Source organism: Tyto alba, unplaced genomic scaffold (genome assembly GCF_018691265.1).
Source record: "Tyto alba isolate M040663 unplaced genomic scaffold, T.alba_DEE_v4.0 Super-Scaffold_14, whole genome shotgun sequence".
Lineage (NCBI taxonomy): Eukaryota > Metazoa > Chordata > Aves > Strigiformes > Tytonidae > Tyto > Tyto alba.
The window spans coordinates 25,310,900-25,329,287 of record NW_024881276.1 but is presented as its reverse complement, the minus strand read 5'-3'; the positions used below and the strand labels follow the sequence as shown (position 1 = coordinate 25,329,287).

Genomic DNA, 18,388 nt, shown 5'->3' with positions numbered 1-18,388 from the left:
GTTTGGTATCTGAATTTTGTTTTTATTTCAGTGGCTGAGAAGAAGGAACCTAAGAACTGGCCTGCAAGTGAGAAATAACTGTTCTGTCTTCTGGTAGTGAAAAAAGCATCCTTTAATCTTTTCTGAGAGTACATTTATTAAGTACAGAACTACCTTATTATAAATTCCACTGCTAAAGGCACTAAAGTAGACAATGTTGCATTTTCCAAGACCAAAATACATCCAGTAAGAATTGCTTTTTTTCATGCACTTGGATATTTTCAGACAAGCAGAGAAACTGGGACTGAAAAAAGCCATCTCCTACCCAAAGAGGAGACCAGATCTACCTAAAGCCACTGGGTTTCCTGTTCACTGTCAGTTTCACGAGCATGAATACCACACTGACTATTTATTTACTTCTTCTACAAAGGGGGATCCATTTTCTATCACAACAGCTCCCCATTCAGCAATTCCTGAGTGATCCATATAGCAAATGGACTAAATGTTTCCTTTTTGAAGAAAACTGAAGTGATTGCTTTACTGTTGCTGGGACAAAGAAAGACGCCTTGTGTAACTGTACTGGTGACAAAACTGGGATGTGAGCAACTCTAACTGCTGAACACTTCTTAAGATGGAACTCACAGGAAAACAGCTTTGCTTTGTGCTGTTCTATGCCAAATTGTATAAATGGTGACACACCAACCGGAGAGGTCACCTGAAAGGTCTCCAGTTCTTCTCTTGGTGATTTGTTTAATTAAGGGAACATAGACCTAAAATTTTATGTACAAACAGGAATATGCCTTTCCACAGTCTGTATTTCTTTATAATTTTCCTTTCTAGTTATCGTCTCAGATAACTAACTCTGAAAAAGCACAAGTGTTTCTTTCAATGAATGGAAAAAAAATGAAGTTTCTTTTTCACTCTTAGCATGACTGAAAACATTTTCATTTTCACTCTTCATCTCCCTAATCCTTCTTGACATATCCCCACATATGTGCCATTAGCCATCAGGGCATGGGGTAGACCCCATCCAACATTCAGGCTTTGGGTCTGAGAGGTGTTTGGCAACCACCCTTATCTGTGGGTGTGGAGATTTGGTAGCTTGGTCTTGCACCTGAAATGAATCATTTTGACTTTCCAGCTCTGGTGAAGTTGCTTGAGCTCTTGTTTCTCTGACAACGTTGTATTATTAAAGTGAAAATCAAATGCCCTAGGGTGAAGTCAGGAGCTCTTTAGATATCAGGGGATGCAAGGAAGGGAGATGGGTGGCTATTGATGCAGCACCGCAAAAAGGTAAAAACTCAAAGTGCCATCACTGCCTCTTCTTGCTCCAGGGGAGCAGGATGCCACTGCAGTGCTGAGAAGATCATGGCTTGGTTACTCCACTGCATCTTGCCCTGTCATGCACTTGATGTCAGCTGAGAGGGCCAGGTGTGGCGAGGGATGATTTTGCACTGAACCTTGAAGGCAGTGGCAAGGCTTCTCTGTGGTCTTCAGGGAGGGCTGTGAGTCAGAGGTTTATCTGAGAAAGGGCCATACAATACAAGAAAATCAGCACACAGGGAAAGAGCAAGGTGATGAGGGAGGGAGAAACATCTCTGCACTCATTCACGCTAACAGAAACCAGCAAGGCTCCCCCACCACACCGCCTGCTCCCTTAGGCCGGGCTTAGCCCCAGCCGCAGGGTCAAGCCTGACTCTCTGTTGGTGGAAAGCAGCCCCTTTGGGCACCCTGTTTCCTCACCAAAGAACCTATCCAAATGGGAAGGGAGGGGAAAATAGGGACAGCGAGGCAATGAGGGTGGCACAGGTCAAGGATCTGGCCCTGGGAATGGCACATCCCTGGTTGCCCCTGGGAGGCTCAAGCTCAATGCCCACAGAGGAGTCAGCTCCCACCTCACAGTGCTCCCGTGGGGCTTTCCGCTCTGTTAAAGCTGTTGCTTTTGGTGTGATTTGCTCTGATTTCATCAAACAATTACAAGCCATAGGACAGGTGTCATCTGAGAAGCTGTCACACCAGACTGAAACCCCCATGTGAGAGACGGTCCCATCTCTGACCAGGGTTTGGTTGTGTCTGGTATCAGGGTTGTGCAGGCATTGGTGTGTGTTTCTGGGTCAACCTCCCCCTAGGGATACAGCCTCTGGATAGGGACCTGGCTCTGCTTTAACATGTGGTAGCAACTGTACTTGTTATAGTCCATGCTACCATTGTCCCTCACCTCTGAAAAGTTGCCTTTTGAGACAGTTTTTGCAGGCTGTGTCCCAGGTTTCAGCCTATTCACTTTCAGGCTTTTGAGTTGTTCCAGCCTTGGGACTGATCCCTCCTCTCTACGTGAGAAGAAATGCAGGCAAGTCACCGGGAGAGCCTTTCTCCTCCAGTGGGGCCCATGTCCATGCAACCATATTGCATAAGGGGACGTCCTGATCATGGTGGCCCAGGCATGGAGGCTGGCCAGAACGAAACAAAAGCCGAGGTGAAGATAAGGATGGGTGGGAGCGACAGTGGTGCTCCAGTTCACACAGGAAAGGAAAATGTCTGCTGCTCCATGAGAGCGTGGCATGATGGCACAGTGCCTGCCTGGGGCTGGAGCCAGAGTCAGGTAAGGAGAGGTAGGTGAGACCTGTGCTCTTCTCGTTACATGATGCACCCGCCTGTGGTGTATGGAGTTGGCACTAACTGGCAAGGAAGAAGAAAAGGAAACTTCCTTCAGGAACAGGAGTCTTTAAAGCCACTTAAAGCAGTGGTCATTTTTAAAGAATTAGTGTCATAAAGTTTCAAGTGCTTTCATGAGAAACTTTGCTCTAGCTTTTTAGAAATAACATGGGGGGTTTTTTTCCCATAATGCTCTTATATATTAATCCTAGATTGTGCTGCAAATACCAGTTTGGGTTAAGAATATGGGTCTTCTTTTAAAACACCAAAATAAAATACTAAATGACATCTCTCTTTTCACACAATGGCATCAGAAATATCGTCAGGGTGGGTTTGTTGTGAAAAGTAACATGTAAGAACAGCATCATCTCCTTTCCTATGCCACTTCCACTGTGTACAACATAGCAATGAAATAATTCTCTTTGCTTTTTACTCCTTTTGGTCTGCAGAAATAATGTTACTAGAAGTCAGTTTATGCATTCTAATCCTGTTATTGTCCATCAAGTTCCCATCCAAAATGAGTGCACGCAGGCTGCCCTAGAGGCAGGTGTCGAGATGCGAGAAGCACACGGCTGGGGAAGTGCCTCTCTCTGGTAGGAACTTTCTTAAAGGTGGGGGCATGGGGGAAGGATTCAACCAGCTCACCCAATCTTGGCATCTAATCAAATGCCCACGGAGCATGAACAACACTATTTGCAAACTAAATATATTTAACAGACAGATTGCTAAGACACTTGAACCAAAATCCCACTATACTTTTTCTCCCTCCTCCCGCCGTACAGATGCATTCCAATTAATTTTACTTCAGTGAATGCAATGAATTAAACTTTAGAGCATGTTGGAGAGAGGGTTTGGGGACTTAAACATTTCTCTTGTGGTGGTTTCTAACCCAGACACCACAGTGCTAAGCAGGTGAGGACAAATGCTTAGTTGCAAAATACTGCCTTTAACTTACAAAAGCTTCTCTATTTCTACCATCCAAATCAAATGAACAGAAAACATACGCAGAAGAAATAGCAAGCCATTGAAACTGTATCTCAGTCTCGATAACAAAAGGGCAAGGACAAGCTCTTCTACTCACAAGGACCTCACTTCTGGCTTTTCTAGGACCCCATGTGAGCAGAGGTTCACCTTTAAAGAACACAGTTAAGAGCAGAGATGAAATTTTATCTGTAACATACAAGGATTCTTAGTGGACAAATCCAGTGCTTAGGAGAGAGAGGATTCCTAATGTGATGTGATCATAATATGAAACTAATCACTGAACACTGGTGAAATGAAAATGTCCTTGGAAGCTTTGAAGTTGTTTTTGTAGTAGGCAAAATAAATGGGAAAGTCTTTTCCAGTTTCTTGATTTTTTATGCAACTTCAAAAAATAGATGTCACTTTACTCCGTTGTAATTTTATTTAATTGCATCTATTTCATTACAAAGTTATGTACTTTAATAGATGCTTTTAGTACTACTTAGAGAATCTTAATGTTTTATTTATATCTTAAAAACTGAAAATATAAATTCTTTCGATAAAGACCTACAGTGAAGTTAATCTATGGTGACACCTTGTGGGAAGACACAACCTCAGATTTACATGACTAAATAAGATCTGGTGTGATTGAGGGATGGGGAGGAGGAGCAGCACTTTTTCGAACAGAATGTTCCTTCCATACACTTTGAAAGGATAGTAACATAGAAATTCATAATAATGTTTGTGACTACTTTTAGGCAAGACTGCTTGGAGAGACACTTGAGTCCAGTTCTTCTGAAAAGCTAGATGAAAAAATGCGACAAATGTTTTGTTCCTGTTTTTTCCAAGGCTTTTTCCTTATGCCATCGATTGATATTGGCACAAGGTGACTGTGCAATTCTGCTGACTCAGAATCTTAGTTATTTCTATTTACTTTGAATAATTTAAAATCAGCAGGTGGGGAGTAAAGCAGTTGAGTAGATTTTGACTGTCTCCTAAGAGCTTTGTTATTGAAATGTTCAGAAATAAAAGAAAAATTTTAAAAAGATGGTGTGCAGCTGTTCATTGTGAGTTCAGAAGAATGTGTGGTTCTGGCCTTGATCTTTTAGTGCTTTCTTTAACGGGTGATTAAAAATTAAAATGTTCATGACTCTTTGAACTTGAGAACAGCATGAAAGCTTTGAACAAATGAAAGACTGTACTATGGGGGAAAAGGAAGTGGTTCGTGAATCATTGAATTTTACAGTCCATTTTTTTGTGGAGATCACAAAAGGTCTGGAAAGCACTTTGGGGATCTTGATTCTAACACCTAGATAAAGGAAAAACTTGGAGAAAAACTGTGCAAAACCTCCAAATGGGATCTCCCTGAGCTTCCTGGGTTCTTGATGAGGATACCCAGGAGGCAGCATCGCCTACCTCTACAAATGCAAAGAAAAAAACAAAACCATATCGTTAAAGCATTTAACCTGATCCACCTGCAAGTGCCTCTGTTATGGAACTATTTGTATAATTAACTGTTTTGAAAACCTGGGCCTAAATCTGTAGCATTTGGTGTCAAGATACTGTTGGGGATGGTGGGGTGGAGAGCAAATAGAGAGAGATGCTACCAATACATGTGTGCTTTCTAACCCACAGCAGAATTTTCTGTTGCAAATCTGTTCATGAAAATTCATTAATTAAATTTTGACAGAAAGCATTTAAAGTACAATAACTGTATTTATTTCTGTCTTTTAAAGTTCAGTTGTCCCTAAATTTGTCTGATACTAAGATATCATTTCCCAGGTGATCTGCCAGGTTTCTCTTGACACCTGGGAGCTAGAAAGCTGAATAAATAATATACAGAAGGAAAAAACATATGTACAATGTAACCTTTTCACTAGTGCCAACTGATTAGAAAGAATCTTGCCCAAGCAGCAGCCTTAACAAAAAATCGTAAGCTAGATGTATTTAAGAAATGGGGGTTTGTGGAAACACAGAACTTGTGTTAGGAAATTGTTAATTTACTACACGCTGTGGTGTTCAGTTTAAAATTATTTGGTACATCACTGTGCTTGAGGGTGGTTCAGAAACTGCTCCAGCACATGGCAGGAACTGTGCTATTTAAAAAAAACTCTGAAGAGTTGTTTGTGGAGACACCTCTGCCAGTGAAAACCTCTTTGATTGTGTGGGTTGGCAAATGAATGGTGAACAATCGCAGGAATGGAGCCAAGCTGCTCCAGGCAGAATAATAAGGAATGTACATGTAAATCTCTTTTACAGGTTTGTTTCCCACTTTAGGTACACAACAACATTTCAGACTCTGTGGTCCTCTGTGCTTTTCTGCAGGGCTGAAATGCACAGACACCTGCCCCTGTGCTGTTGTTTCCCTTGCCCGCACCGCCCAGCAGCGCTTCGTGCAGAGAGTGTTGTGCCTGTGCGACACCTGGAGAGATGCTCTCGGCACAGAGCAGCACTGATGGTCGTTACCTTAATTACCCATGGTGTCTGTTAGCTCAGGCACAGCATTGTGCCAATGTGGCTACAACTTTGGCACCCTGAGCCTGTGAAGCGCTGTGCTGCGGTTGGTAAATGTAAGAGTTAGCACAGGGATGTGAGCGCTGCACACCTTTACAGAGTCTAGCCAACATCTTCTTATGTCTCTTAGTGAAGCAGATTACATGTAATTTATTTGCTGGGCCTACAGGCCAAACAAGGCAGGTTACCAAAGACCTTTTCAAGGGATGTCACCTCTTCAGATACTGTACTGGCTTTGGCTGGAATGGAGTTAATTTTCTTCCTAGCATCTTGCAGGCTATTATGTTTTGGATTTGTGACCAAACCCATGCTGATAACACAGGGATGTTTTAGCTATTGCTGAACAGCAATTATACAGCAATATACAGCATTCTGCTTCTCACACTGCCCTGATAGCAGGTAGTCTGGGGGTGTGTGAGAAGTTGGGAGAGGACACAGGTGGGACAGCTGACCCCAACTGACCAAAGAGATATCCCAGACCATATGATGTAGTGTTGAGTAATAAATGCTGAAGGAAGGAGGATCTCTCCAATTCTCTCCCCCATCCCATTGTGGAAGGCTTAGCAACCCACTGGAGTTAAACCATGACAGGTACATATGTGGGCAAGTTGTTGAATCAATTATAAAAGAAATTTCATGTCTCCTTAACCTATTTTCTTCCCCTAAAATTTGATTTCTGACATTATTTCTAATTTGGTAAAAGTCCCCATGTTTGAAAAGTACATAGGCAGTTTAAAAAACCTATCTTACATTATATAACAAATGTATTGGCCTTTGAAAGGGAGGGAAAAAAGAGACAGCCTGCACTCTTCCAGAACAATCCTCCTAGGAAAGAAGAATGAAATTCACTCATGTTCCACTGCATGTAAAGTCTGTTTAGGAGAGAAAGGGCCCCAATACTTCAAGATTTCTGTCCTGCAGCACCTCAAATTTGCAGGAAGACAGGACTCATAAAATTTGACAGAATGGATGTTTCCTACATCTTGCACACATAGGTCATAGTACTCTGGAAAATGGCTTAAATTTTCTTAGCATGAAGTGGACAAAAGAGGAGAAAACCTGCTTTATGCAGCAGCTCAAACAGGTCTCTGTTCTCTTATCATTAGATCATTAGATGCACAGGTTAAAGTGGTCTAATATTTTTAAAGAACACTTTACCATTTTTGGAGTAAGTAATTTGGACACCAAAGTGGTAATCTAAGGATGAAAAGCTGGAGGAAAATCTTCAAAGCCTTAAATTCAACATCATATCCTTGCATTCAGCGCATTTTTTTTTTTTTTTTTTTTTTATCTATTTAGGAAGGGGCTCTGAAAAATGGCCGCCCTAGTACTAGCTAAAATGGTCTTTCTTCACTACTGAAAAGTTGGGAGGCAGAAGGATGAGAGAGGCATAGCATACCTTTGTGCAACAAGTTTTGGCAGCGGTTCCTCCCTCTCCAATATAGGAATGAACTACAATTAACTGGTTTTCAAATTATCCTTAAGGTATTTCTGGAAAATACAGTGAAATGTCATGTCTCCTCCAACAAAAGGACTAGTGGTCTCCAACGGGAGCAAGCCATCTTCCCAGGAGCACTTTTGTAACACTTTAGAGACTTCCAGGTGTTCTTAGTTTTCCTTGTATTCCAGACAGGATGAATTCTTTTTGCAGGTGTACCTACCACTGGAGGTCACTCATGTACTAATAAACAGTAAAATGCTGGGGGGGGGGGGGGGGGGGGTGCAGGGGTGGAAAACGTAATATAAATTATCCAAAAATTAACTCAACTTGACCTGAAAATTACCTTCAAATAGAAGTGAGTTGGGAAGTATGTTGTGCAGCTATTTCTCAAATTTAGAGTAGAATATATCAAAACTAGCAAGTAAACTAATGATTTTTACTTTTATATATATATATATAAAACAACATTAACAAGCCATGTTTGCTTTGATCTAGCTACAGTGATAATGGAAATGCAGCACTTCTCTTTGCCAAAAAAAAGCAAAAAGAGGAAAAGATAACCACCTCTCAAAATGTTCGTTTAAGTCGCACCAGTGTGACAAGAAATTCCAAACAGAATAACATGTAAGATAGGAGGGGAAAGATTGCATGGGAATTTTCTCACTATGAGATTTCTAATAGAAGAAAAATTGCAAAGAAGAAGTAATAAAACTATTTATTTCACATTACTTGTTTCCTTATCACCACTTTCTCTTAATCCATTTTTATCACTAACTTTCAAACTTCTGACATATCTTTGCTGAAACCGTGAATTGTAGAGAAAATGAACTTGTTAAAATGTTTTCCCTCTTTCTCCTAAACCAAAATTTTAGTATAGAGTTCCTGCTCTGAGGTGAATAATAAGAAAATATAGGTCCTGTTTCAGCAATATAAGTACAACAACACTGATCCCAACTGGACCAAAACCAGCTATTTTACTTCAAAAACAAACTGCTACTGGCTGGCAACTCTCTACCTCAGGATCCAGGCCCATCAACATTCTCACCAATATTGCTTACATATTATCGGGAAAAATTATTTCAAAACAGCTTTATTCACCTGCAGAAGAGGAAAAAACATGTCTTTGGCATTTAGTGTTTGTACAATACTTTGTGCAGCTCTGCATTGCTCTGTACTTTTAACTTAATATTTATATAATGCCATTTGATTCTGGTAGCTTCTAGAGGCCTTCTGCTGTCTCCTGCTGGCTGTTTCCTGATTGACAGGTTCTTGATTTAAAAAGAGCTGCATGTTCAGTAGATAACTATCTGCTGATTAGGGGCTGTTGGACCGTTTTTTGACTGCTGCATAGGGATGCCTATTCAGATGGGAGAAGGGAATGCAGCAAGCAGAAATTTTGGTAATTTGTGTCAGTGATGAGGAAAGGCAAAAACTCTCCAAATGGTGTGAGATTGGTACTGTGCAACACCAGTGTTGATGAGCTACTGGGCCTGACCTCCAGCACCAGTGAAGAAAGTACCCTTGGCATGTCAGTGGTGACATCCCAGACAGGGCTTGGGCAGCGGGATGTTGTGTCTGGGTCTCTCATGGGGCTGTGGGTGATGGGTTCCTTCCTGTGGGAGGTGTGTAGTGGTTCAGGTGCTGTGTGTTCAAGGACATATACCTTAAGTATATGTATACAAATAGATCCAACCAGAGACACAAAAAGGGGCAACTAGGAACTGCCCTGTGTATACATGCAGAACTGTGACATCCTTGGAAAAACTGAAACATGGTGGGAGAGCTCACACAACTGGAGCTCTCCAATGAATGAGGGGCTCATTAGTAAAGACGTAAAGGGAAAATGAGGAGGAGAGTTTTCCTCTATGTGAAGAACCAGCTTGAATGCATGGAGCTCTTCTACGCTACAGACAACACGCTGGTTGAGAACTTCTGGATCAGCGAAGGTATTAAGTGTGGGATAGTGTCGGGAATTTGTTACAGATCCACTTCCTCACCCTGATCATTTGACAGTCTCCTTTAAACACCATGAGGAAGTCCACAAGGTAAACAAGAAACTTGGGACTGAGCTGCAACACACACACACACACACAGAATAGTAGTATACAGGAAGTGGGAGCAAAAACAGACTACAAGGGAAGAAATTAAAACCAGTGCACTGGTGTTAGGAAAGCAAAATTCAGTTTGAGTTCAAACTGGCAAGTTTAGGGCAACAGGAAGAGCTTTTACAGCTACATAAGCAAGAAAAGAAAAAAAAAATGACAAAAACAACAACAAGGAAAATCTAGACCTGTAATTGGTGGTCTAGTGACAGGGGATACAGATGGTGCTGGGAAGGCCAGTGCTGCCTTTGTCTTTGTCTTCATAAGCAAGACCCCCAAGCCTCTGTGACTGGAGGCAGGATTCAAGGAAGAGAACTACCAGTAGTGGGAAAAGATTGAGTTTGCTTCTGCAAATTTGTGAGGACACAGCTTCATGAATCCAGAATAATCCTGTACTGAATTCAACAACAGACCACCTGCTGCATGGAATAAAGATGTTGTGAGACTGCACACTCTGGGGTTGTAAAAGTTTCAGAGATATATATTCCTGACAGGACATAAATGTTTATTCAAAGTATCTCAATTCAGCCTTTTATGAATTAAAATATTGCAGGTTTACCATAATAAATGATTTGTTCTGAAATTTCCTTTTTTTGGCTCTTTGTCTTTAGTTGTATTCAATCACTCTGCTTCCTTTGATTCATCCTCCTTATCCTCTAAACTAGCAGTTTCTGTGGAGATGAAGGAAAGATAGGACATAGAAATGCATCATCATATAAAATATTGGAAAGTAATCCTAGTAACCCAAAACATAATTCTAGGATATGCTGTCTACCTCAGTCCTCCTTCCTCACTGCCTTTCACTGCCAGTACTTGAATTTAACTGTTATACATTGTTTGTCAGCTGCCAGACAAACTTGGTACACACATATTGACTGCCAACCAGACCATATGTAACTCTGGAATAGCCAAAAATTCTCTCCTATTTAGACAATATGATAAGAAACACGGAGCATGAAGGATGAAATTCCCATGTGGAAAAAAATGACAGTAATGGGACAGAGAATACAAGGCTGCAAGAAAACAGATTTTGTTACATCCGCTCTTCACAGTATGCATATTTTTTTCAAATCATTTTCTCTTCCTATAACTTAATCTTGCTAAACATAAAGACAAGGGGAACAATATGTTGCCTAATCAATTATGGATGTAGACCTATGCTGAAAAATGTATAAAATCATCCAACTCTGATTCTAGAAGTAAAGACCTGAAAGGAACTTTGAGAACATCTATCACTTTCCTATGCTTTCATGCATTGGTATCTGGCATCTATGCTGTCTCTGACAGATACATGGATCCATTTGTCCTTTAAGGGAAAAAAAAAAAAAAAAAACACAAAGAAAAAAAAAACACAAACAAACAACAACAAAAAAATCACAAAAAAAACAATGGGGGTACCAGAACTACGTCATTGACTTCATTGTGGAAGATCAGAAAATTACAAGTTCGGTAAAAAAGGTTATTTGAGTCCAAAAGACTTTGAGACAAACCAGGTTCAATGAACTCTTGCCAAATCCAAAGCAGAGCTATGCAGAAAATCTGCATCTGTAAGATGTCAGTCCTACACACCAGATCAGCTAGCTGGCAAGTCTGCCCTGAAGCAGGAGAGCACCTTCAGAGGTTATGGGTGAAAAATGAGAGCAAATAAACTACCAGAATTCCGAGAGCTGACCTAAATGTTTAGTGTATACTTCCAGGCATTTTCACATGGTTTAATAGTCTTTCTGATCCTCATGGATAGTGCTTTGATTTGATTTATTGTAAAATGGACTGTTTACAAATGGATAATTTTATCTTATGTTTTCATACATCAGGTATGTAAGCTTGTAAATGTTAACACAATAAATACCAACAGCACAATTGGGTGGAGGCCTATAGGCTAAATATGAGTAAACATAGATACATTTTTTGGTTGCTTCTTCATAATTTTGTATTTAAAACAAGCTACTGAACTGCCTGCAAGAAAACCTGAGCATCTGAATTCCAAATCTCTTTGGTTTGTAGGAGAAACAAATCAACCACAGACTGTTCAAACCATAATGCATAACAATACCTAAAATTAGTTTCTTCAGATTTGTTTTGCCTGCTTTTTAACTTCAGTTGAGAGAATAAGAATACACAGTTCCATTCATAAGGGAAAAGTTGAATGCTCAAAACCCGCTGAATTTCCCAGGGTCTGAAACCTTCTCTCTCATCTTTGCACAAAAACAAGTTTGTAAATGCAATCACTTACAAACTCAGCTCTGCTAGTGCTGTCAACTGTACGTGCACAGATAATGCTGCACAGAAGTGTCACTTCTAATTTGTACTGTTACAGTATATGATATTGACTACACAAAACCAGTTTTGCTACATCTATAGAGGACTGCCACCCTCCTGAAAGGTAGAGATTCCCATGGCCTCTTCAACTTGATAACAGACCTCTCAGCAGCAACATTATTTCAGCTGACTGACATATATCATTACAAACACTGATTCTAATTGAAGAATGAGCATGCATGCGTTATTCCTCACCTTGATCCTCTTGATCTTTGTCATCTTCTTCCTCTCTTCTTCCCTCATCTTCCCCTCCTCCATCCCTTGCTGGGTTAAAAACTTCACTGGATACTTCATGAAGAGATGGCTCATCATCCCCACCCTCAACAGACACATCATCAGTGACTGGAATATAAGAAATTAGAAATACCGAAGAAAATGAATTTTTACAAATTTACACTCAGCCATTGTTTTCATGCAGTAGCTAATAATTCTGACTGAAGTCTGCTGTATTTACTCACATGAGAAATCCCTCAAAATCTTCTGTAATTATTTATAATGAAGTTTGTATAATAGGCCATGATATAGACTAAAATGATTCACAGGCTTCCCAAGACAGTTGCATCTCATCATGCTATGTGAGATAAAACAGACATATATAGTGCAGCTTATGAACAGACTTGGACATTCCTAACATTCAATATGTGATAAATTATAGGAAGAAAAAACAAAACAAAACAAAAACCTTTCACACCACTTGGTGTTAAACCTGAGAAACACAGTTTCAGGGGACAGTCGGAGCATGGTTTCCAGCTGTCCAGCAGAACAAACCTGCAATTTGTGGCACTGTTTTCTCCTCAGTTACTTCTGCTACTGCTTTTTCTTCCACTGCTTCTGCTGCTGCCTCTAGGGAGGTTTCTCTGGGAGAAGGTGGGGTTTCCCCATGGGGAGTCCAGAGTGTTAATTTGGTAATTTCTGATGCTTTCCATTTTGGTACAATGAGTAATGAGGGCTCTTCCTCTTCCTCTCCTTTATCCTAGAAGACAACATGAAATTCAACATCTTGTCTTACATATATGAAGGGAGTAACTAAGATGATGGTTTTGTATATTAAAACCTCTTTATCTGGTCTCAAAACGGCAACAATATGGCCTTTTAAAGTATTTACAGGTGGAGGAACTTCAGCATCCACAAATCTTGGAACTACACTATGAACCTGAATGCTGTCCGTTGACTATTACTCATGATCAGTGCTTACCAGCTTGCTTTCTTTAAGGCAGAATTTTGTCCCACCCTTAAACAGAATGGCTGGAAAGGACCTATGAACCATGCCTCCTCTTCTGTGCCTGTCTATAGTAAAGCAGTGTCAAATAAGACCTGGTGCTCTGTCTGGTAGATGCGACACTGTCTATCCCACACAGGAACAGAGTGGCAAAACAGCTCTTTCTGCCTCAATTCTTGCTTAGAGAAGCAACCCTGGAATGAATCTAGGAAGCACTAAGGTACTGCACAAAGCCTATGTTTTTGAAATTTGAAGATATTTTTTTTTTATTTCAAAAATCATTATTTATTTTATCCAAATATGAAAGAGTCTTAGTAATGAAATCAATATTTGTGTTGCAAGATTATTTATTTTATTTTTTTTTAAATGGGCTATGTTCTATAATTACTTCAACTAAAGCAGAAGCAAAATTTAATCTTACTTTAGTGACATCACTGTCCCTTGCTTTACACAGTCATTACATAATTCACATGTGAAGGAATTATTGATCCTGAAAGTAAAGATTTTCAGAAGTTGAGTGCTTAACCTTGGGTTCTTAAATTAATGTTTCAACTCCCATAACAATGGCTTAATATTCCAAAATCAGGATGCCCCACAATTCCCAACTGAATTGAGGATACTAGGTACACATCACTTTGGATACTCATATGAATCTGATACTTAATTTGAGGAGCTCTTGCTTTTAGCTTTCCTAAGGAAAGGAAAACAGTATCCATGTATTACAAATCTCTATCACTAATGATAAGATTTTTTATAATTATTATTTTGTCCTTGTCTTAAGAAACAATTGCTGCGATGGAGATTTTTCAAAGAGTGTGTAACGGGAACTAATGTGTCAGACAACAGAGGCAGCAAACTCTAAGCTAAAATGTGGCATATTTTCTTGAAATTAGAACAGTAATATTAAGATATGCTTCTTCTTTCTATAGCTATTTTGAACCATATTAATCAGAAATGGTTCAAAACATTCATATGTGAAGAAGAAGGAAAAACAGGCCCTGATCTCAGCTGCTCCCTAAGATTATTAAGAGCTGTGGGTAGTGAGGTCCTAACAGGACCAGGACAACAATGTGACATGTTTCCAAAATGGAAATATGCTGGAAATTACCATTTGTATGCACAGCATCAAGAAATTCAAAAATAGAAGAAGAAATATTTTTCATGGTTTTCTGTTATTCAGAACAAATTGGAAATATGGGCTAAATGTACAGACAAATACATCTACATTATTGTGTGGTTTGAAACTTCAGTTGTTTTGGGAAGGTCCTGATTCTTATAAACTTTAAGCAGAAAAGACTCTGGTCTGGAAGTAGTGCAAAAAATCACACCTTGTACATGTCAAAGCTTACATGGTAGAGAAGTTAAAGAAAAAGCAAAATAAAACCTTATTTAGTTGTTAAGAATGCATCAGTTTCTACCCTTTTTTGACTGGTTATATTTTCAGATGGAGGAACTTCAGCATCCACAAATCTTGGAAGAGAACTACACTATGAACCTGGATGAAGTTGGTTGACTAACGATCAGTGCTTGCCAGCTTGCTTTCTTTAAAGCAAAATTTTGTCTATAAGTGTCTATAAGGCATTTTTTAGATTACTCAACAATAGATTTGATTTGCTGAGTTCTCTGATATTCAGTATAATTTGCAGTATTTCTTTTACCTGCTCTGATTGTATGTATTCACCATGCTGTTCACATCCACTATCAAAGACATATTTGCCACGACCTACAGGCTGCACAAAGATACAAAAAAGTCAGCAGAACTATAAAGCTAGTACAGTCTAAGCATACAAATATAAAATATGCTTTACTACAAAATTCGTACAATAGTCAATAACAACGTGGTTTGAAAGCAAGGTTGCAGAAAAAATTGGCATTCTGTCCTACAGATTAATTCAGTTTCATATGATACACTTTTGGTACAAGAAATATTACAAAAGATCAGGAGCCTAGCTTCTTATTTTAAGTGGAAACAGATCATATTAAGTCAATCCAATGCTAACTGTTCAGATGAATAGAGAGTTTTCCAGCACACTTACATTTCCATTCAAAAACTTTCCCTTAAATCTATGGTTTAGGTGGACAAGTTCAGCTTCTCCTTCCTGGTTTCCATTTACCCAACCACCAACATACTTAGATCCTGTGTCTTTATAGACATATGTACCTTGCCCGTGCCTAAAGAGAAAATAATAATATTGCTTTATATTACTGAATAAGTATTTAAGATGTTGTTATACTTAAGGTATTAAAATTGTATTATTTAAGTAGTTAAAATTACTCAAGTTGGACTAAATTCCCAAGGTCATCCAGTAGTACTTGCTTTGCTGCAGACAGCCATTCTTTGAAAATAATTTTTGCATTTTAATGACATTGGGTGATTTGAAACAACACTGAAAAAATGAAACAAACCTATTGTGGTTAAACCATTCGCCAGTATAGGTGTCTCCATTTGCATACGTATACTCTCCATAGCCATGTCTCTGGTCGTTCACCCACTCTCCTTTAATTAGAATACCATAAAAACAGTGAGAAATGGTTTATTTCATTGTGTGATATAGTGATCAGTTTGTAAAGTTATCAAAGATTATTAGAGAAGGAAACGAAAGCTATGACACCATTGTCATTCCTTACACCATTCCTCACTCTAAGCCCTTGCTCTTTTTTCTTCTGCCTGTCCCTGTCTACATATATTTACGCATTTGTCTGTTCTCCCTTTCATTTTGTCCATCACAGTCTGCCTCCATTATCGCTCTCCATTATCATTATGAACACAAGAAGCTATGTAACATCCTGCTCCTACCTTTAAATTTAGTAATGTATTACAGTTGCATTAGATAATGTGACATTTCCATTCAAACAAAAAGAGGGATTACTTAAGTTTGACTCATTTGCTAAAATTGTCCTGTCAGTCATGGGGCATATATACTCAAAAGGATGTTATTCTATTCAAACTTAAAAGAAATATTAAAAAAAAAAAAAAAAAAAAACAACAAACAAACAAACAAAAAAAAAAACACAAAAATCCCCCAAACCACAGGTGCATATGCTCCCATAAGGCAAAACTGAGTCGCTCTTTTTGCTCTCTGCTTCTAGAACTCACAATATGAATGTTCTTTCTTGCCTAGCTCAGAAAGGAGGGGGTGAAATACTGGCCCTTGAAGCCTAACTGATATTCAGAGCATTTTGGGTACTCTCCTGGAAGAAGGGAAACAATGTAAGTTTCAATTTATTCAAACTTCAGAGACATCCCAATCCCCGAGTAAGCAAGTGCTCTAATCAGTAGACTATTTTTTAAAAATGGGTCTAATAAAGTCCTAAAGTTCTTTATACTAAAGAACATCTGTGGTTCTAATCATCATTCAGTAACTATACTCTCTTTTACAAAGATTACACTGATTTGTAAAAGATACTTCATATTTCTCAGGACTCGAAACACCCCATTTGAAAGGAGGACATGACAAGAATAAACTGCTACTAAATACCACACTTCTCGGAGTAGTCAACATAAAACCCCACAAATAAACCCCACACTTCTCAAAGCTTGTAGTAAAAAAAGGAATAAAAGGAAAGCATTCCATAGCAAATTTATCTTCTTAAAATAATACATTCTCAATTCTCTATCTCCTTTCATTCAGGGGGTCGTGGAGGCGGGGCAATGTTAGGAGGGAATGTGTCCTTTCAGTTATAGAAATCCTTGCAACTGTGTTGACTGTTTTACCTTCATATTTTGATCCATCTGGATAAAAAAAAATGCCCTGGCCATGCTTTTTGTTTTGCAGATATTGTCCAGTGTAGTAAGCACCATTCTTAAATCTGTAGGTCCCCTGAAACATATTTGGTATAGAAAAAATACTTGTCAGTTTTCACTCTTGTTTCAATATAGTGCCAAAACTAACAGAAGTGCTGAAACATAAGCACTACCACTTTCTTCTGTCACTGTCTTACCAGTCCACTTCTGAGACCACGTTCATATTCTCCATCATATGTATCACCATTGGGTAGCCGTGCTTTTCCAAGTCCGTGTCGCTCGCCTTCTGCATTGCGTTCACCTTCATACTCCTGATCAAATATGAAAAAAAAAAAAAAAAAAAAAAAAAAAAAGTTTAGTAAGGGTAGACCTAACTGAATAGACAGAGGCAAACAGGTGTTTGCTCAAAGCTGCTCCAGTTCAGCTTGAATCAGAGGCTGCAGGAGAACCTGGCGGACAGACGCGCTGCTTATGCAGACACTTCCATCAGACCCGGGCACCCCGGGGCTTTCCTCCCTCCCGGACACGCTGCTGGCAAGTATGGATGACTTGTTTTCACCCGGTGGGGAACGTTAGGCAGGTCCCAACTGCAACGGGGCTCCCCCAGGCTAGGCACGGCCGGCGACACGGGTGTTTCAGACCCCGTGGGCTGGTAACGTTCGCTCTTCCCTTCCCCGCTGGCGCTCTCCCAGCCCCCGCCCGTGGGCCGCGTCCCGCCCCGCTCCTCCACAGCGCCCTCGGCCGCGGGCGCTCCCCGCGGGGACGGGCCCCTCGCCGCGGCGGGGCCGCCTCTGCCCGTGCTGCCGAGCCGCCAGCGGCACCCCCGACCGCCCCGCCGGACCCCTAAATCGGCCTCGGCCTCCTCGGTCTCCTCCGAGCTCAGGTCCGACATGGCCGCGGCGTCGCCGTCACCTTAGCAACGAAGGCGGGCGGGGCGCGCCGCCGCCGCTTGCTGCCATGGCAACGCGCGGCGCGGGGCGGCCCGGGGGCTCGCGCTGCTGTCCCGGGTGCTGAGAGCAACGGCCCCGCCCCGCCCCGCCCTCTCGCCGCTGAGGGGAAGCGGCGTTACCGGCCGCCGGGGCCTCCCGGGCTGGCTGGTGGCTGCGGGGCGCGGAAGCCCTGGGAGGGCGGCGGCAGCCGGCTGAGGACTGGGGTGTTACCGAAGGCTCGCCGGGGGTGTGGGTCGCCGCCTCGCCCCGGCACTGCTCTCCTTGCTGCTTCTGGCGCTCAGCTTTTCCCCGACCTGTCCCATAAGTGCCATGGAACAGGCTGGTGGGGTTTGAGATGTGACCTGAGACCCCTCAGCCTTCTGAGAGCTCCCAGTAGTTTGGCAGGTTTGGCCTGTGGACGCTGTAGGTTTTAAAACCACACCTGCATCTGGATCTTATCTTTTTAGTTTATATCTTATGGTTTCAGCCTGATGAGCTGTCTCATTCACCTGCTCAACAGACCAG

At 40.9% G+C, this 18,388-nt stretch overlaps 1 protein-coding gene across 2 annotated transcripts; it reads right to left on the bottom strand.

The window, feature by feature from the left end:
- Positions 1–88: 88 nt before the first annotated feature.
- Positions 89–17,847, bottom strand: RSPH1 (radial spoke head component 1). Of its 2 annotated transcripts, none has more exons than XM_042789031.1 (9): positions 17,776–17,847; positions 17,132–17,245; positions 16,905–17,010; positions 15,596–15,686; positions 15,226–15,361; positions 14,848–14,919; positions 12,739–12,943; positions 12,166–12,312; positions 89–1,501 (listed from the first exon to the last, which is right to left on the bottom strand). In XM_042789031.1, exons 1-9 carry the CDS (start codon positions 17,824–17,826, stop codon positions 1,473–1,475), a joined length of 951 nt encoding a protein of 316 aa, XP_042644965.1. In that variant the 5' UTR covers positions 17,827–17,847; the 3' UTR covers positions 89–1,472. The 2 variants fall into 2 exon arrangements, with proteins under 2 accessions (XP_042644965.1, XP_042644964.1); XM_042789030.1 differs by lacking the exon at positions 89–1,501 and adding an exon at positions 9,614–10,322.
- Positions 17,848–18,388: the final 541 nt, after the last annotated feature.